Below are 19,644 nucleotides of genomic sequence, written 5' to 3'. Positions count from 1 at the left end.
CTTCCGATCAATCCCTGGTGTCATGTTGGTTCCATTACTACGGCTCTTTTAGCAAAATAACCCAATCTTTTGCTCCTTCCCCAAAGGCTCAATCCTCATTTATCTGCTAGCTGACTAGTTCAACTGGTGTCAATATAGCCAATCAAACCATCAAGATTAGTTTTGAAAGACATCATCCACTTTTGAGCTTATGACAGCACAATTCACCTGATATTAATCCAGAGATAACACATCCTTTGTACATAAATATATACCACTGAAGGAAAAAAGTGCCTCTATGGCCTTTTCTGATGATTAAAATGCCCAGCACAATTCACCTGATATTAATCCAGTGATAACACATCCTTTGTACATAAATATCTACCACTGAAGGAAAACAGTGCCTCTATGGCCTTTTCTGATGATTAAAATGCCTTTACTGGGCAGCCTATTCGAGCTTTTATTCCTCTCATAAATCTGTAACTTAGGACCTGGTAGATAATCACACCATTGTTGAGATTGAACTAATTTAATGAAGGATTCATTTTTCTCTTACTCTCCACTCCTTCACCCTTCAAGTCCCACCTTTGAGATTTAGTGGATCTTCTCTACAAAATGTACCCTTAACCCTTTTTCATAATGAAATTCTAATCCATACTATGTGGAACCACACAAACTCGTGTCTGTATACCTTCATCTCCAAAGATGACCCCTCTTCTTCCTCTCCTCGGCTAGCCAGTCCCACTATCAGCATGGATTGGTTTTCCCATAACTCTTTTTTTCTTACTGAGTTAGTGAGTATCTTGGGACGAAGGCTAGCCCTCTTCTTCTTATATACGAGCCTCATTCTTTTTTTAGGCTACATAATGCCTCTTCAATGTCGGGCATTCACATCACTCAAACCTGCACATCTTGAAGGTGCCAAGCTTCCTGACAGGTACAGTTGATGTAGCGTTTTGGAGCTGAAAAGAATTTTCATTTCTTTTTCAACCATGAGTAGCTGAAACCTTGTTGAAGCTAAAAGCATGCCATTCCTTCTTTCTGTTACTTTCTGGGTGTTTAGACAGTTCGGGTAAGCACACTTACGAAACATCTTTTGGTTTATTTGGCAGGTTTGATGGAGATGGGTATGTGCTCCAATCATCTCACTTCCAAAGAATTTGTACGAAATTCTGTTAATAGGTTATGCTTATCATACATTGGGCTATATAAATGCTTGACTCAACTTTATTTGTCATGCTTATGTACATTCTTTATTTTAATTACATGGCATACTGAATATTTCTTATATTTGAGTTTTAGCTTTACAACCTTTTGGAATTCACCTTTCAGTAGAATAGTACAGAAAGAAGCATCCAAAGAAGATAAATCCTCTTGATTCCTCAGTAAAACAACCAAACAATGAAATATTGAATTCCTTAATCCTCTTAATTCCTCAGTAAAACAACCAAACAATGAAATATTTGTGCTATTTATTACTGTAAAACCTATCTTATGCAAGCATTGTTGATACTGGAAGAAAAGAGACCCAAACCGCAAGAACAACTTTCATTAACAGGGAAATAGGGTTACAACACACACAAATTGAAAATAACATCACCCAAACATAAAATGACGAAACTGATTCCTCAGTAAAACAACCAAACAATGAAATATTTGTGCTATTTATTACTGTAAAACCTTATCTTATGCAAGCATTGTTGATACTGGAAGAAAAGAGACCCAAACCGCAAGAACAACTTTCATTAACAGGGAAATAGGGTTACAACACACACAAATTGAAAATAACATCACCCAAACATAAAATGACGAAACAAACAACTCAAAAGTGCGTCCCAAGGGCGGCAGGGGTTGGCTAGGTGAATTGGGGCAGCTAGCGGGGGTGGCGGCAGCAATGATGGAGTGTTGGGCGGCAGGTTTGGCTGCAGAACAGTGGGCTGCGGGGCTAGACAACCGGTTTGGAGGGGCTGGACAGCAGGTTTGGAGACTGGAAAGGCTGGAGGCGGTTGGGGAAGGGTCGGGGTGGCCGGTGGCTAAGGGGGAAGGGAAGGCAAGGGTAGGGCAGGTTTAGGGAAGATAAAAAGAGAGATACAATCACCACATCGGAGTAGGATACAGCTGGAACACCATTACCTCCTCGGATACAACCCACAAAAGGGAAAATGAATCCACATAGGAATTTGAGATCAACACACAACAAAAAACTATTTTGACTCTTAGCAAACCAACATACATATAGCTCTAGATAGGAGGGAACCGAGAAAGTAAAGAAGAGGAGAAAGGAAAGAGGAGGAGGCGGCCAGTAACGCTTGAACCGAGCGGAAGACGCAAAAGGAAAGATGCCAATGCCGCCTCTCCCCAAAACCCTGCTCGATTTGGGCGGGACATGTGAAAGGAAAGATTGCCTACTCTGCCTGATGCCACTCGCCCCTTTGGATGGCTGAACTAGACTCCCTGGACCGGTCTTTATGCCAATCGATTCAACCGGCTGGCTAGTTTCTCACAACCGTGCAGGAAACTTCCCGCACTCGCGTCAATTATTAGGTGCTTTCTTGACTTATCAATGTTGAAACAAGTGTAGTATTTAGACTATTTGGCATTTACTTTACAGCTAAACTATTGTTTTTGTGTTATGTATGATGTATCAAGTGTATTTGTGTTATGTATGATGATGTGTATGAACAACCTCCTAAGCTTAATATTTTGAATTAAATGAGGTTCTCTCTAGAGCTAATAGGAGAATAAATGCATCTTAATTTACTATGATTTGAATTTAATAAAGATTATCATTTTCTCTTGTTGACAAGCGGAATCTGTAACTTCTAGGATAACCAAAAGCGAAACCAGACCCTGAAAGTTTAATACTTACATAACTCACCTTTCAGGCAAGAACACTAGTTCAAGAATGTTGGATTAACAAATGTGCTAATTAAATGCTTGACCTAATGCACTTATGCTTACGTAAGTTTTGATATAATTCCCATTGATGCTTGCATATAAAAATATGCAAAGCTTCCAGTTTCTTCTTCTTGCCCTGTAAACAGGCTTTAATCAATCCACTATTATAAGCCACACAAATCCCATTCCACAACTCTGATTTTTTCGGGCATGTCTATATCCATGCACACATCCAATGACACGAGTTTAATTTGGAAAGGGAGATCACCGATGTATGTGTGGTGTACTAATGCTTCAAAGTTTTTTGATTGGAGGTGTATTTGCCGTGCTTGCTTTGTAACCGTATAAGGTATTTTATTTATATGTTGAGGGTACGTATATGTGAACTATAGTACACTATTCTATGAACTTGTCCATTTTTGTGAATGCTGGTAATTAACTTTCTTAACCATTATCATGGAGAATAGTTGCCAGTATAACCTTATTTTGCTGAATCATATAATTTCTTTTTGTATAGAGTCATTTGTCCCTAAGATTCTGTGTACTTTTGCAATAATGATGACATAAATTCTTAGCAGTAAACCATTAGGTGGCTCCTTCAAGAGAAGTAACCAAATTTAATAACTAAAGTCATGTTTTGCTTCATTTTATTCATTTTGTGATTTATGTTTTTTATTACAACTATTCTATTAAATTAGAAAACATGTGCAAAAAGCATATCACTTGCGTTTATGAGTTTCAGTTAAGACTCATGCGGCCCGGAAAGAAAAGGGGAGATTCACAAAGGATTAGATAGCACAAAATCGAGGTACATAAATTGTTTTAAGCTTTTATGATCCGACTTGAGACTTAACAGCAGATAGAGTAGTCATACATACATTTATCTTTAGAGCACTCAATGGGAATGAAACCGTACTACCCCGAGGATAGAAGACGATCTACTCTATGGACTCAAAAGATAAAGATATTTTCGAGTCAAATGAACCAGAGATTTTTCCTACTCAATACATAATATCCAGTAGGGTTTAATTTATTATGGATAATCAAGTTTCGCATTGGCATAGGCTCCCATGGTTGATTACATCTCAGACAAGGAGCCCAAGAATAGTTGGTTAAATATTTTTGTTTGTTTTTTTCCGAATTTAACTCATGTTACGTTTTAGAAGTGTGGTTTCCTATTTCAATGGAAGAAACAGTCAATTAAGTACTCAACATGCAGGTTGGCATGATTTAGTGATGTAGATATGTGGGTCTCGCAATAAGTAGGAGCATCCCTGTTGATGGAAACTAAAATATTATAAGAATAATGTTAGCCTTGAACCTAAATCTAGAAGGGGACTAACCTACTAATTGAGCTTATCTCACAACCTAGACTAATGCAAATGCAATGATGGGACTTATAATTTAGCTCTGTATGGGCCTAAGAATGCCCATGACCTGGACTTACAATCCTCCCTTGAAAATTTATATCTTTCTATTTAAAATGTATAACTAAAAGCTTTAATTGGGCAGAAGAAGCCGATTCATATTTTGATAGGATGCCAAGATATGTTGATAAGATGCAAGGATACATTTGTAAGTGTGGGGTGGGTAATGGATGAGAGAGAAAGAAGCGAAATGTGTGTAAGTGTGGGGTGGGTAATGGATCCGAGAACCATTGAAGTGATGGAGGATGGCTTGGTGGCTTGGTTGAGTGACGATGTCTGGAGGGATGACGGGATACATAGAGAGCGCTCAAGGGGAAGGACTTGGGCTTGTGATGAAAATTGAGAGATGGAATTGGGTCGAGTCTGTTCTTGTGCGAGAATCGATGAAAAAGAGAGAGAGAGAGAGAGGGAAATCCTCCTTTTTTTGCTTTTTGTCTGTCCATGTAAAGACAGGAAGGAGGGAGGGAGAGAGAGAGGGTTCACCTTGCAAAAATATCTTTTTTTTTTTGCTGCCCAATCAAGGCGAAACAATATGAATGATTTTTTATATTTTTTTTGAATACAGGGCTTGCAGAAATTATAACATCTTTATTTCTTATCCAATTTGAATTATGGAAAGAAATCAAGAAGTTTTATTATCATCACGGGATGAAAAATTGAAAATTTAAATAACAAATAATATTAACATATAAATATGTATTTATATTAAATTAATATGGCATTCGACCTCTACACGCACACCAAATGAAATTCAATTTGCATAATTGTTACTAAAGTATCATTTTATCTCTTTTTATTGTTCAACAGACTCATATATGAAGCAAAAGAGATTAATCCTTGATGAAATTTTGTTCTGAATTTTAGGCCTTTCCTTCCAATTTGATGATTTGTGATTATCCTCTTTCTGTGGATGAGTTTGCTTCAAGAGGTTCAACAACTTGCAATACAAGTCATATTTCAACAACACCAGGAATGCAAGAATGGTGTTGTTTTTGTTGCCCTCGCGAATAATAAAGCAAAATATATGCAATTGATACGTTGCTTCACTTGCAAGCTCTATGGACACTGTTGTCAATTGTGAAAAGAATTTTTGTAATTATTGTAAGAAGCTTGGCACTTAATTAAGGAACGTTGGAAACATTCTCAGAATTGACAGTCAAATTCTAAACAAATAATGGTTGCTGATTAGCTTGTAGTGTTAGTAGATATGAACAAACCTGAGATTGGTCCTGAATTGGTTCAATAGATGATAATTATAGCCCTATCTGCTTCAATGCTCCAAGGTAAGAATATGTTATGTTTTTCATTCTAAATTGTGGATTCTGTCCTTTCCAGTGTTATGGCTGGTACTTCTCATCTTCCTCGTAATATCCAATCATTTCATATATAATTATTTATATAGGGTACTAATGTTAGCCAATTGGATATCATATCTTTTGGGGATGGAAAGACGTCTTCATATTTCCCAAGCTCTCAACGAATCTCATTGCAGTTGAAAAATTGTCTAATAATAATTATCTTGTTCAATTTTCTTGTGATGGTTGTATTTTGCAAGATCATGATAAAAGAATTCTTATGAATGATACTGAAATTGGACAATTATTTTATGTACAGTGTCATATTTTTTGAGTTGTTTCATTTTCTTGCATTACAATAAAAATGCTCTGTGATGCAAAGGATTAGGTTATCCATACTACTATTTTATCTCATTTAATATATTCTGATTTATTGGTAAAGAAAGATCAATTTACTCCACATTCTGCAGTTGAGTGCTCAATATGCAAAGTGGGGAAAGCAAGAGCCTTTCTTTTTCATCATATAAGGCAGTCATGCTAAAAATTATTTTGATTTGATTTATAATGATGTATGGAGTATCATACTTATTATATTATATGAAAATTATAAATATTTTATGAGAATCATTGATGATTATATCAAGTATATTTTGGATTAATTTTTTCATAAAAAATCTTAAGCTTTCACTTTTTAAAAAAAATTGTTTCCTATGTTAACTCAGTCATGCAACATCAAAATTTTTAGGTTCAATTAGGGGGCTGCATATGTCATTAAATTTCATGATTCTTTATAATAAGGAAATTATTTCTTGGAGTCTATGTCCTTAAAGTCTTTCAGAAAATGGTGTTGTTGAACATAAAAATTGACATATTTTAGATGTTTGAACCTTTTAATCTTCAATTCTGCATAAATTCTGGGGTGAAGCATTAAGCACAATGGTCTATTTAATTAATGATTTTTTCTCTCGCATCTCACTTTCTTTATCATGGTCTCTTTCAAAAGCATCCTAACTACAATGACATGCATGCATTTGATTATGGATGCTTTGTCCATCTACCATCATATGAACGCCATAAACTCTTAGCTTTATTTATAAAATGTGCATTTATGAGCTGTAACACTTCTCATAAATTTATGATTGTTATGATAGACTCCAAATAATTTTGAATTTCTCATCATATGGTATTCCTTAAACATCAATTCTTTTTCTCTACTTAAGTGTAGCCTCAGCTAGAAATTTATTGTTCTCCTTATTTTGATAAGTAAAATTTGAATCTTAAAAGATTCATTGGATTTATTTATGAAAAAAGTCTCCAACTATATCTCCTGTTGGGCCAAATTTGTCATATGAGCCTTTGTAAATTGATATGTTACTTGAGCCTGTACAAGTTGATCCGCCAATTGAACCTATGCAAATTATTCTGCCACTTGAGTCCGTTAATGGGATTTCAATCACCGATCCCATGTAGTCTTCTAGAATCTCTCATCCTAAAAATTGGTATGAATTTCACATTACATTGAACTTGATTCCTAAACTTCAAGCTATACATAGTCAAGCATATAAAGATTGTTGGAAAGAGTTTATGGTTGAAGAAGCTTGGGATCTCAATGATAATTATTTTCTTGAGATTATTCAACACCCTTCAAATGTTCAAGCTATAGGATGCATTCAATTTATAACGGCAATCCCTAACCGTTATTACTTATCAGTAGCTTTTATTCCCTCATTATATATTTCCTATTTGTTTTATTCTTTTTTTTTTCCTATTTGTTTTATTCTGTTTCATTTCTTTCCTTTGTTGTGTCTATTGTAATTAGGTTTAAATACCCCACCTTCTATCAATAATATTATGTTACTTTAGTCCAAGTCATGGTTCCATTTTGACATGGTATCAAAGCAATAATTCTGAACTAGCAGCCGCCAAACCCTCCCTTGTTGCTGGCTGGCCCTTCCAGGTGCTGCCTCTCACTCCAGCTAGTCGGATTTCTTCTTCCAGGCGCCGGATCTTTCCTGTCCAGGCTGATATGGCTGCTCCCAGCCAACCATAACTCCTCCGGGCACTGCATCCTGTTAGCCAGTCTTTTGTTCAGGCCGCTAGTCCTGTCCAGACCCGCTCCTAGCTGTCGGATCTCGTACAGGCGCTGTATCTTGCAGAGCAGAATTTATGTCCAACCGACCTATTTTTCTGTCCAACCACTAATCTCTTCTTTCCTTCCTGCAGCCGAAGTCTTCTGATGTCACAACAACCCAACATCTCCTTTTGCCCAATGGATGGCAGACTCCTCCATTACTGAGCCATCTTCAGAAGGTGTCTTGATTCCACTGGAGGATCGATTCCAACTCTACAGACCGGAGGACCAGAAACTATCATGAATTTCTTAATCACAAGCCATAAACTGAACGTCAGTAACTTTCTCCAATATTCCCAAGCAGTGTCTTAGTTCAAAGGATGTGGGAAATTCGTTCACCACACAAGTATGATTCATGTGCCTCCAAAGATTGACCAGACATATTAAGCTTAGGAAGTGAAGAACTCTATGGTCATGGCGTGGCTGCTCAACTCCATGGAGGCTTTGATTAGTCGTTCATATATGTTCCTCCCTTCAAATAGTGTCATCTGAATGACAGTTCGTGATACCTACTCGGTTATAGAAAACTCCAACCAACTCTATATAGTGTTTAAGAAAATATGGGAGGCAAAACAGTGGTCAAGTTACGTGGCCCGGTACTACAGTGACCTTGTTGTACTGTGAATGGAATGTGACTTGTATTACGACTATACTTGGGTTTCTCCGGCCGAAATTTCTCTCTTCCAGAAGATTGTAGAAAAGGATCGCATGTTCCAATTCCTGGCTGGTCTTAACCAAGATCTTGATGAAGTTCGAGGCTATATTCACGTTCAGAACCCTCTTCCTTCTGCTCGCGCTGCTTTCACTGAGATTTATCGGGAAGAAAGCTGGAGACTTGTCATGCTCGACACTTCTGCTCGTTCAGATGAATCATCTGCCTTGATCTTGAATAGTTCTCAGCCCTCATCCATGCACCACAGACCGGTCACCCCACTTGTGAATACCATCACAAACCTAACCATATTCTGAACAAGTGTTGGAAACTTCACGATAAACCAACATACAAGCTTTTGGCTAAATCCTCTGCTATCTAGAACATCTCAGAGTCCTCTAAATTCCTGAAAAACTAGATGGAGCAATTGATCAAGCTACTTGGAGCCAATCAATTCTATGCGGTTCCATCAACCTCCTTTGCCTGATAAAATACTCTTCTTATGACTCTCACAGTTTTTTCCTCCTTTAGTCCGTGGATTATTATTTCAGGTGCCACAAATCACGTGACTGGATGCTCGCAGGCTTTCTCAACCTACAATCCGTGCTCTGGGAAATATATTATTAGAATTGCCGATGGCTCCTGTAGTTCCATCGTTGGTGAATAATCGGTTGTATTAACGACTGATCTAACTCTAGAGTCTATTTTACATGTTCCTCCTGTTGCAATATAACTTATTATCTGTCAGTCATATGTATAGATTGCATCGCTAATTTCTCTTCCGACAATTGTATTTTTTCAGGATTGTCGTTCGGGGAAGATGATTGAAACTGCTAAGAGGGTAGTTGGGCTCTACTACTTCTTAAAGAAGAGCGTGGAGAGTGAGGACACCACTCAAGAGTTATAATTTATCTTGATTTATTGAATGTCCCATCATGCTGTTGCATTGTTGTTTGGATCATCCTAGATTTCAATATTTAAAAGAATTGTATCCTTTGATGTTTTCTAATAAAATTTTTTCTAATTTCAATTTTGAGATATGTTAGTTAGACAAGCATCATTTGGTCCATTACCCACCTCACACTTACACACTTTACACTTCTTTCTCTCTTATACTTCAAACTACACCAATAAATGGTGGTTTCTGAATTTGATTGATGACCACACTCGATTAACATGAGTCTACATTTTAAAAGACAAATTAGAGGTTGTTATCATCTTCCAAAACTTAACACACCTTCATTTTAACTCAATTCAAAACTCTAATTTAGGTCATTTGGACCAGCAATAGCTGTGAATTTTTTAACTCTATTTTGGTGAATTCTTGGCGAGCGTCCTCCGCCATAGTTAGTGTACGGACACTCCTCGACAAAATTGGGTAGTTGAAAAAAAATCTGTCACCTCCTTGAGTTGCTCGATATGTTTCAATCTAATGTCCTGAAACGTTTTTGGAATGATACCATTCTGGTTGCTGCCTATCTCATAAATAGAGTTCCCTCTAAAATTCACAAGCTTCAAACCCCCTTAGCTGTCCTGATGTCTTGCTTTCTTGTCAATCGGGTTTTCTTTACATTTGATCCCAAGATTTTTGGGTGCACTGGCTTTGTTCGGAATTTTGTCCCCACTCGGAGTAAAGTTGATCTCAAATCTATAAAATATATCTTATTAAGGCACTTCACCACTCTAAAGGGGTACTGGTGCCTTGATCATATCACAAACAAAATCTATGTGAGTGCTGATGTCTCTTTCTTTGAAAGTATTTTCTATTTTTCTAGCTCGATCTCAAGTGAGGGATAGCTTGAGTTCTTAGACAATGTCCCTTATCCTAATCCTATGGATGTTCCCCTTATTATTCCTTCCATTGAGGAGTCCCGTGTTCTGTTGAGCGCACCATCTCCTACTCCCACAGTCCGTGTCTTCACCCGTCCCAATGATCCTACTCTGGAGCCCACTATCTCCTTATAGGACTCTGACTCCACTCCGAGTGACATGCTCAACACAACCCCTTCTCTGAATGAGGGGGTGAGTTCTCCGAGTAAGGTACGCCATCAGACATGCTTAGCTCCCACTATTCTATGGAAAAATATATCTCTTTCCATAGTTTATCACTGAATTGCAAAACATTTGTTATTGCCCTGATGGATCATCAGATCTCAGCTATTATTGAGGTTGTTCTTACTGATCCAGCATGTACAACGACAATAATGAAGGAAATAAATGCCCTTCGTCGGAACCATACATGGGACATCTTTGATCTTTCTCTGGGTAAGAAAGCTATGAGTGCGGATGGGTTTTCAATATCAAGTTCAACTCTGATGGATTCTTTAAATGCAATTACACACGATTACTCGCCAAAGGGTACTCACAAACCTACGAAGTTGACTATGATGAGTCTTTTGCTCCAATGGCTAAGTTAAACACTATTCGGGTCTTGTTATCTCTTGTGGTGATCTCGATTGACCTTTTTCCAGCTAAATGTCAAGAATTCATTCTTGAATGGAGAGCTTATAGAAGATGTGTACATGTTTCTCCCTCCTAACTTTGACTCTACTTCCTCCAAAGGGCAAGTGTGCTAAAGCAGTCCCTAAGGGTTTGGTTCAACAAATTCACAAAGACAGTCATGAGCCATGGTTTTACTCAGACTCAATCGAATCACACTCTCCTTCCAGCATTCCTCCAATGGTCAGGTAACTATCCTTATTATCTATGTTGAAGATATTGTTCTTGAGTCATGGTTTTATTCAGACTCAATCAAATCACACTCTCCTTCCAGTATTCCTCCAATGATCAGGTTACTATCTTTATTATCTATGTTGACGATATTGTTCTTATAGGTACACTCTCCAATCATTTGTGTCCTTGAAAGACATTTTTGCTAAGTTCTTTGAAATGAAGGACTTGGGAGTACTTCTTAGGCATTGAAGTGACTCAGTCATATTAGGGCATTTGTTTGTCTCAACGCAAATATGTGGTTGATCTCTTGATAGAGAACAACATTCTTTTGTACAAACCAATGGCTGCCCCTATGAATCTGAATGCAAAATTATCTGACATTCCCATTGTTGTGCCCATCAACAAGACTCATTACCAACACCTTATGGGAAAACTCATCTACCTTGTTCGTACTCGCCTTGACATATGATGCAATTGTATAGTGTGAGCCAATTCATGCATGACCCCCATGAGCACCATCTCCAAGTTGTCTACCGGATTCTCCACTATATAAAAGGTATACCAGGCTCAGGTTTTATTCTCTCATCGTTATATTTCTCGGTCTATTGCTGTTTATATAGATGCTGATTTGGTCGGGTCCGTTCATGATTGACATTCCACCTCGGGTTATTGCTCATTTGTATGGGGCAATCTTGTCACATGAAATTGCAAAAAACAGTTTATAGTTGCCTGAAGCAGCATTGATGCTAAATTTCAATCAATGTTCTTGGGGATCTATGAAGCTCTCTGGTTACACACCATGCTCCACGAACTTTGTATGTCTACCTCCGTCCTGCCGCAACTATTATGTGATAAAAAGGCCGTCATCAACATTGCACACAATCCAATCCAGTATGATCGTACCAAATATGTGGAGATTTACAAACACTTATTTAAGAAAAAGATTGAGTCCGAAGAAATTTGTGTTCCTTTGTACCATCCATTGGTCAAATAGCATATATCTTCATCAAGAATCTTCCTCGTCCTTTGTTTGATGACTTCAAATCCAAGTTGAACATAACTGACATCTGTGCTTCAAATTCAGGGAGAGTATTAGATTTATAACAACAATCTCTAATCGTTACTACTTATCATTAATTTTTATTCTCTCATTATGTAATTCCTATTTGTTTTTTTCTTTTTTATTTCTTTCCTATTATTTTATTCTGTTTTATTTATTTTCTTTATCGTGTTTATTATAATTGAGTTTAAATACTCCTTATTCTATCAATAGTATTATGCTGCTTTATTCGAAATTCTGGTTCTATTACATGATTCAAATGAGTTAACTCAATTGAACCTTGCTCATATGTTATTCTAGGTTGCTATAAAGCATGATTAGTTGTCCTTGATAACAAATAAGAATAGGAGATTGATTATGAATGAACTCTTGCCCTTGTAGAAGATATGATCATAGTATAAATGATTATCTTGATCCCTGATACACAAATATAGCCAAATCACCAACTGGATATTAAAAATGCCCTTTTTATGGTAATCTCAAAGAAGAAATCTATATTGCTCTTCTACCAAGTTTTCCTATCTTATCTTCTATGCAAGTATTCAGACTGAAGTGTTCCCTATATGGACTGAAATAGGCTCCTAGTGCATTTTTTGTTAACTTTGAAACATACATAATTTTATTTTCAAAAGTTTCAATATGATTTATCATTATTTTTCAATAAAATCTCTAGTGGGATTGCTTCTTCTAGTTTATATTACTGACATCATCAGTACGAGGACAAATTTGACTTAAGTTAGTCATTTGCAACAATATTTTTGTGCCACATTTTATACAAAAAATCTTAATGCTCTTACCTACTTATGTTATAAGTTCACACTAATGTCACTTTTGCATTCTTAAATCAACATAAATATACAAAACGTCTAATTACTTTGCTTGGCCTCCAAAATACCTCATTTGTGGGCGTTCTTTTTGAGGTAAGCAGAATGTATTATAGTGAGGAAGACAATCTACTTTTTGACACTACTACATTTATGCAATTGGTAGTGAACATAAACTATTTAATATTTATTGGAATGGATATTTCATTTGCTGTTCAGCATGCCAATTTATACAAATTCTTCATCACTTGCACTTTATCATCATTCATTGAATTATCAGATGTCTGGTTGGGACTTGGGACACCTAGTCATGGATTGTTCTTTTCTTTTGGTTTTTTCCATCTTGTGGATTGTAGTGATGTAAATTGGGTCGATTATTTTGACTCGACGGTTTGTCAGGGGTTTGTGTGTTGATTCTTTTATCCTTTGGAAAAAGTAAAATAGGCCAACATGTTCGAATCATCCATTTTGTCAGAATACCATGATGATTTTTTGTTGCATGTCAAATAATATTATCTGACTTCGTGCACTTCACTCGAACTCGGCTTTTCTCAAAACATTTGCACTATTTTACTTGTCAATAATATTAATTTCATCTAAATTGTTGTTAAACCAATTGTCACGAGTGAACAAAACCTATTAAACTTGACTGTCACTCAATTTGGGATGCTTTTGACACTTATTAGTTCTCTTTCTCATATCTATATAAACCTTTAGATTGCAAACATATTTACAAAGTCGATGATGCGACAAAAAATTAGTTTATTGTGAGCAAATTGATGCCTTCCGATAAGCCAACATCAATTTGAGGGGAGATATCAACATGATATATATTAACTAGACATTTATTACTGACATGCGTATGAAATATGGTTATCTGTGTTTTATTTTCATCTTTTTCTATGTTTACTTTTTTGGAAAGTTTTATTTTTGTGTTGGTGTTGCATGACTCACGGAAGGAGGTTGATTGAAGCTTGAAATATCTCAAAATGGAGTAAAGTGCTGGAGTAGCGCCTAGGTGCCGATGTATGATCTCTTTTAACAAATTCTATCCCCCAGACACAATGATTGGAAAGTAGATGCCGGGAGCTTGGAAACTAGGTGCTAGCAGATTAGCACCTAGGCGCCTGAAGCAAGCAAGGATCGTGCACAAAATAGTGGCCGAAAAGTAGCATCGTGATAGTGATGCCTAGGCACAGTGATTGGAAAGTAGACGCCGGGAGCTTGGAAAGTAGGTGCTAGCAGACTAGCATCTAGGCGTCGAAACAAGCAAGGATCGTGCACAAAATAGAGTGGCTGGAAAATAGCACCGCAATAGTGACGCCTAGGCACCAATTGCCACCTATATTTCGTTCTAGATACAGAGTGCCTGGAAAGTAGGCGTCGGGACTACAACGAGTTGGCTCTACACCTATAGCGTCTAGGCGCTGCATCTGGCTCATAGGCACCTGAAACCCTAAATCTAGACTTTGTGCCCGCGCTTAGATGGCAGTTCACGTGATTTGACGGTTTCTGTAGTTGGAATGCGTCTTTTTACTGGGAGAAGTATTTAAATCCTTCAACGAAGGTTTTGGGTCTTCTCTGCCTGTTTTGAGCATGGATAACTTGAGAAGGCCTCAGAATTTTTGCAAGGCGTATTTGAGAAGGAGAGTGTTTGAGAGATTTAAAGGGTGTAGACTTTCTGGTTGTGATTTCATAATCCTTTGTTGATAAGGAGGGAGATAAGTACATTTAAGTTTGTGTTTTTACTTGGGTTCCCTTGTAAGACTTGGTGTATGATTTCTCTTCTAAATACAGTCTTTTTTTTATGAGTTTTATCGTGAGTAGCGAGTATTTTCTTTATTTCTTCCTTGAATTGGAATTGTGGTAGGATAAAATTGAGATCATCATTGTGATTTGCAGTAGAATTTTCTTCACAATATTGTGTTAATCTTTTAAACAACATTTACATTCTGCCTAGACAGTAGGAGAATTAACATTCTTCGTGAACTTTGAGATCCAAAATAATAATTAGTGGAACGAAAGGGTTAACCACATAAATTTATTGGAATAGAGATATTGCGTTTGAGTTTATTCAAACATTTAGGGAAATTTTTTTTTGGTTTAATCATGCGATTTAGGAAACTAAACTCGTGACAACCGATCTTCCTTAGACTTATGGAAGAGGATAAGGAAGAATTAGCTCCTGTTTGGCACTGAACTTAGATCACTTTCTTGATTCTATATACCACTAGACCAATTCAAGGAGGGAATCTCTTAAATCTTGAAATTCTTTAAGAACTTCATCTTTCTTGCTCAGGTAGATTTGTTTCTAAAAAGAATTTAGGATATAAACCTTTCTTAACTTCAAAAACTTTGACCATTTTGGCTAGGACCGAAATAGCAAACTAGAACTTTTTCAAATTAGAATTCAGTTCGCTCCCTTTGGGATCGATATACAAAAGTCAGTTCCATATACTAATGATAAGACACATATACTTGCTTTAGTCGTCAGTGTTTCGCCACACTTAGTTTGTATTGATTACTATATCAATTATTACATATAAATTATGGAGATACATAATTATAATTGATTAGTATAACTATAAATACTCATAATTTGTCACTAAAGCAACATGATTCATATTGATACAAAGAGGGGCATTTAAACCCTTACAATGGAATCAAATAAAGAAATAAATAAAAATACAATCAAAGAAATGAAATCAGAATAACGAAAAAAAGAAACTACATAATGGAGAATAAAGGTAATTAATAAATAGTAACGACTATGGAAAACCAATAAATCTAATAAATTCAATACACCCCCTCAAGTTGAAGCATATATATCAATCATGTTAAACTTAGATTTGAAGTCATCAAACAAAGGACGAGGAAAATTCTTGCTGATGATATCTGCTAGTTGACTACTGGAGGGCACAAGAGGAATACAAATTTCTCTGGACTCAATCTTTCTTTTAAATAAGTATCTGTCAATCTCCACATGTTCGGTAAGATTATGCTGGATTGGATTGTGAGTAATGCTGATAGCGATCTTATTATCACATAATAGCTATAATGAAAAGCAGGTTGGCATATGAAGTTCACAGAGCATGATATGTAGTCAGAGGGCTTCATAGACCCCCAAGAAGTTGAACTAGAATTTAGCTTCAGCATTGCTCCGGGTAACCACAGACTATTTTTTGTTTTTCCATGTGACAAGGTTTTCCTCTACAAATGAGCAATATCCTGAGGTGAAACGTCAATCATGAACAGACCCGACCTAATCAATATCTGTATAAACAACAATAGACTGAGAGGTGTGACGAGAGAAAAACAAATCTGAGCCCGATATATATTTTAAATAGTGGAGAATCTGGTGGACAATTTGAAGATGGTGCTCATAGGGGTCATGCATGAATTGACTCACTATACGAATTGTGTGGCATATCTCGGGGCGAGTATGGGCAAGGTAGATGAGTTTCTCTACAAGGCGCTAGTAGTGAGTCTTGTTGACAGACACATCATTGGGAATGTCAGATAATTTTTCATTGGGATTCAAAGGGACAACCACAGGTTTGCACAGAAGAAGGTTGTTCAGTCAAGAGATCTACCACATATTTATGCTGAGATAGGAAAATTCTTTGAGATGATCAAGCCACTTTCATGTTTAAAAAGTACCAGAGAGATCCCAAGTAATTCATTTCAAAGGACTTAACAAGAATGACTTTCAAAGCCTCTAGTGCTAGGAGATCATTACTTGTACAAATAATTTCGTCAACATAAACAATAAGGATAGCTATCTGGACATTGGAGGAATGTTAGAAGAAGAGAGTGTGGTCTGATTGAGCCTGAGTAAAACCATAGCCCCTAACAACCTTTGTGAACTTTCAGAATGAGACCCTTGGGGACTGCTTGAACCCATAGAGGGGCTTTCGCAGTCTGCACACTTGCCCTCTGGAGGTAGTAGTTAAAGCCACATTACCTCTTTTGTAAGCTCTCTATTCAAGAATACATTCTTGACTTCCAGCTAGAATGAAGGCCAATCTATATTCACCTCAAGGGACGACAGGACCCGAATAGTATTTAATTTGACCACTGGCACAAATATCTCCTCACAGTCAACTCCATAGGTTTGTAAGTATCCGTTGGTGACCAACCATGCCTTGTTGCATTCAAAGGATCCATCAGAGTTGAACTTGGTGTTAAAAATCCATCGACGCCCTACAATGCCCCACGTATGGTTCGCTAAAGGACACTTATCTCCTTCATTATTGTCGTTTTCTACGCTGGGTCAGCAATAACAACCTCAATAGTAGCTAGGATCTGATAGTACGTCAGGGCAGTAGCAAATACTTTGTAGGTCGGTGATAAATTGTGGAAAGACATATTTTGTCATCGGATAGAGGCAACATTTTTTATTGCATATTTTGCTCGGAGAACTCACCTCCTCGTTCATAGGAGGGGTCGTGTTGAGGATGTCGCCCGGAGTGGAGTCAAGAACCTGTAAGGAGGTAGCGGGTTCCAAAGTAGGAGCATCAGAATGAGTGCGCCGAGTGTAGACATGGATAGTGAGAGGAGAGAATGGTTCACGTACCGAATCAGGGACTGAACGGATGTCACACTTATCGGAATAGGAGACTCAGTGGCAGGAACACTGGGGGGAACATACATTGAAGAGGATAAGGGATAGTGCTAAGAACTCAAGCTTCCCCTCACTTGGGGTCGAGCTGGAAAAATATGGAACACTTCCAAAGAAGGAGATCAACACTCATATAGATTTTGTTAGTGTTAGGATCAAGGCTCCGATACCCCTTTTGAGTGATGGAGTACGCATAGAAGATACATTTTATGGACTTAGGATCAAGTTTTCTCCGATTGGGGGCAGTGCTCTAAACAAAAGTAGTGCACCCAAAAATCTTGTGGTCTAAGGTGGTGAAGATCTGATTGGCAGGGAAGCAAGACATTAGGACAACTAGGGGGATTCAAAACTTGTGAATTTTAGAGGGGACTATTTATGGATATGTGGCAGTGAGAATGACATTGTTTCAGAACATTGGGTTGAAACATAATGAAGCGAGCAACGTCAATGAGATAACAGCTTTTTCTCTCAACTATTCTATTTTATTGAAGAGTGTTAGTACACGAGCTATAAGGGAGGATACCCTTACTCACAAAGAATTCACTGAAAATTGAGTTGAAAAACTCATGGCCATTCTCGGTTCTAAAGATTTGAATAGGAGTTTTTGATTGTGTTAAATTAAACGTGTAGAAGTTTTGAAAGGTGTTAGCAACCTCAAATTTGTCTTTTAAAATGCTGACCCATGTTATTTGAATGCGGTCATCAATCAAAGTCTAGAGCAACCTTTTATTGGTGTAACTGGAAGTGCAAGAGGGTTCCTATAAGTCACTGTGAATGAGAGAGAAAGAAGCGAAATATGTGTAAGTGTGGGGTGGGTAATGGATCCGATGGTGTTCAGCGAACTGACATGTCTCACAATTGAAATTAGAAAGGTTTTTAGTAGAAAACATTCAATGATACAAATTTTTTAAATACTGTAAACTAGGATGACCTAAACGACAATGCAATAACTTAATGAGACATTCAATAACTCGAGATAAGCTACAACTCTTGAGAAGTTTATCCTTACTCTCTATGCTATCCTCTTGGAAGTGGTAGAGCCCTACTACCCTTTTAGTAATTCCAATCATCATCCCTGAATGATGATCTTGAAAAACGCAATTATAATAAGAGAAATTAGTAACACAATCAATATCATTTGCCAACTTGCTAATAAAAAGTAAGTTACATTGCAAATGAGAAATATGTAAAACTGACTTCACAGTTGTTAGTACAACCGATGCTTTACTAGCAATGAAACTATAAGAGCCATCGACAACTATGACGGTATCATTTCCAGAGCACGTGGGAGATAGATGGACCTGTAGAGATTTGATTGACTCTGAGAAGCTTGATCAATTGCTTCATCTGGTTTTTCAGGGATTCAGAGGATCCCGGGATGTTCCGAGTAGAAGTCCGTTGAGCCATGTTGGGCTCGACCGTTGCCTCGAGACCTTTGGTATAAGAGGATTTGACCGAATGTTTGTATGACGAATCGCTGTGAAGATTCCGATATTTATCTCGAGTGTGGTTAGGTTTGTGGTTCTGAGTCATCAATGAATTCTGGTAGGATCACGAGAAACGAATACAATTGCAGGAAAGACCGGTGCTAGACAACTGTTAGACTCCTTGCAAAAATGGTGTCTGCACTAGAACCGATGCACCACGAGAGTTGAGGATCTTGTGGCTGCTTGAATCTGCAGGGAGGATCGGCGACACTAGGGAAACCTTGTCTGGCTAGAAGGTCTCTTGGGATTAGCAGCTGGAATTAACGACTAGAAGCAACGGTTGAAGGAATTGTATTAGTTGGAAGCAGTGGGACAAAAGGAATTAGCGGGAAGCAGTGGCTGAAGAAATTATACCGGTTGGAGAATTGCGACTTAACGAACATCGCCTGAAGGAGTCATACGGGAAAACCTACGGTAGAAGGAATTAGCAGCTGAAGCAGCAACACCAAGTTGGCAGAAGCAACAACGATTGGAGTTGGAGAACAACGACTGGCTGAAGGAACTTGCCGAAGAGATGCTAGAAACATACGACTAAAGGAAAAATAGCAAACTTGGCAGATGTTGGAAGGTGGCTGCTGGCTGGCTAGGGTAGAACCT

At 37.5% G+C, this 19,644-nt stretch overlaps 1 protein-coding gene across 1 annotated transcript in view; it reads left to right on the top strand.

Moving 5' to 3' along the window:
- The window catches only part of LOC110024491 (carotenoid 9,10(9',10')-cleavage dioxygenase 1-like), a 43,097-nt gene that overhangs the window by 3,401 nt on the left and 20,052 nt on the right, over positions 1-19,644 (top strand). Inside the window, exon 3 of the mRNA XM_020724490.1 lies at positions 1,092-1,106. Within this exon, the coding sequence (XP_020580149.1) occupies positions 1,092-1,106 (15 nt within the window). The remainder of the gene's footprint in view (positions 1-1,091; positions 1,107-19,644) is intronic.

Source organism: Phalaenopsis equestris, unplaced genomic scaffold, assembly GCF_001263595.1.
Source record: "Phalaenopsis equestris unplaced genomic scaffold, ASM126359v1 Scaffold000258, whole genome shotgun sequence".
Classification (NCBI taxonomy): domain Eukaryota; kingdom Viridiplantae; phylum Streptophyta; class Magnoliopsida; order Asparagales; family Orchidaceae; genus Phalaenopsis; species Phalaenopsis equestris.
This window is presented reverse-complemented; position numbering and strand designations above follow the sequence as displayed.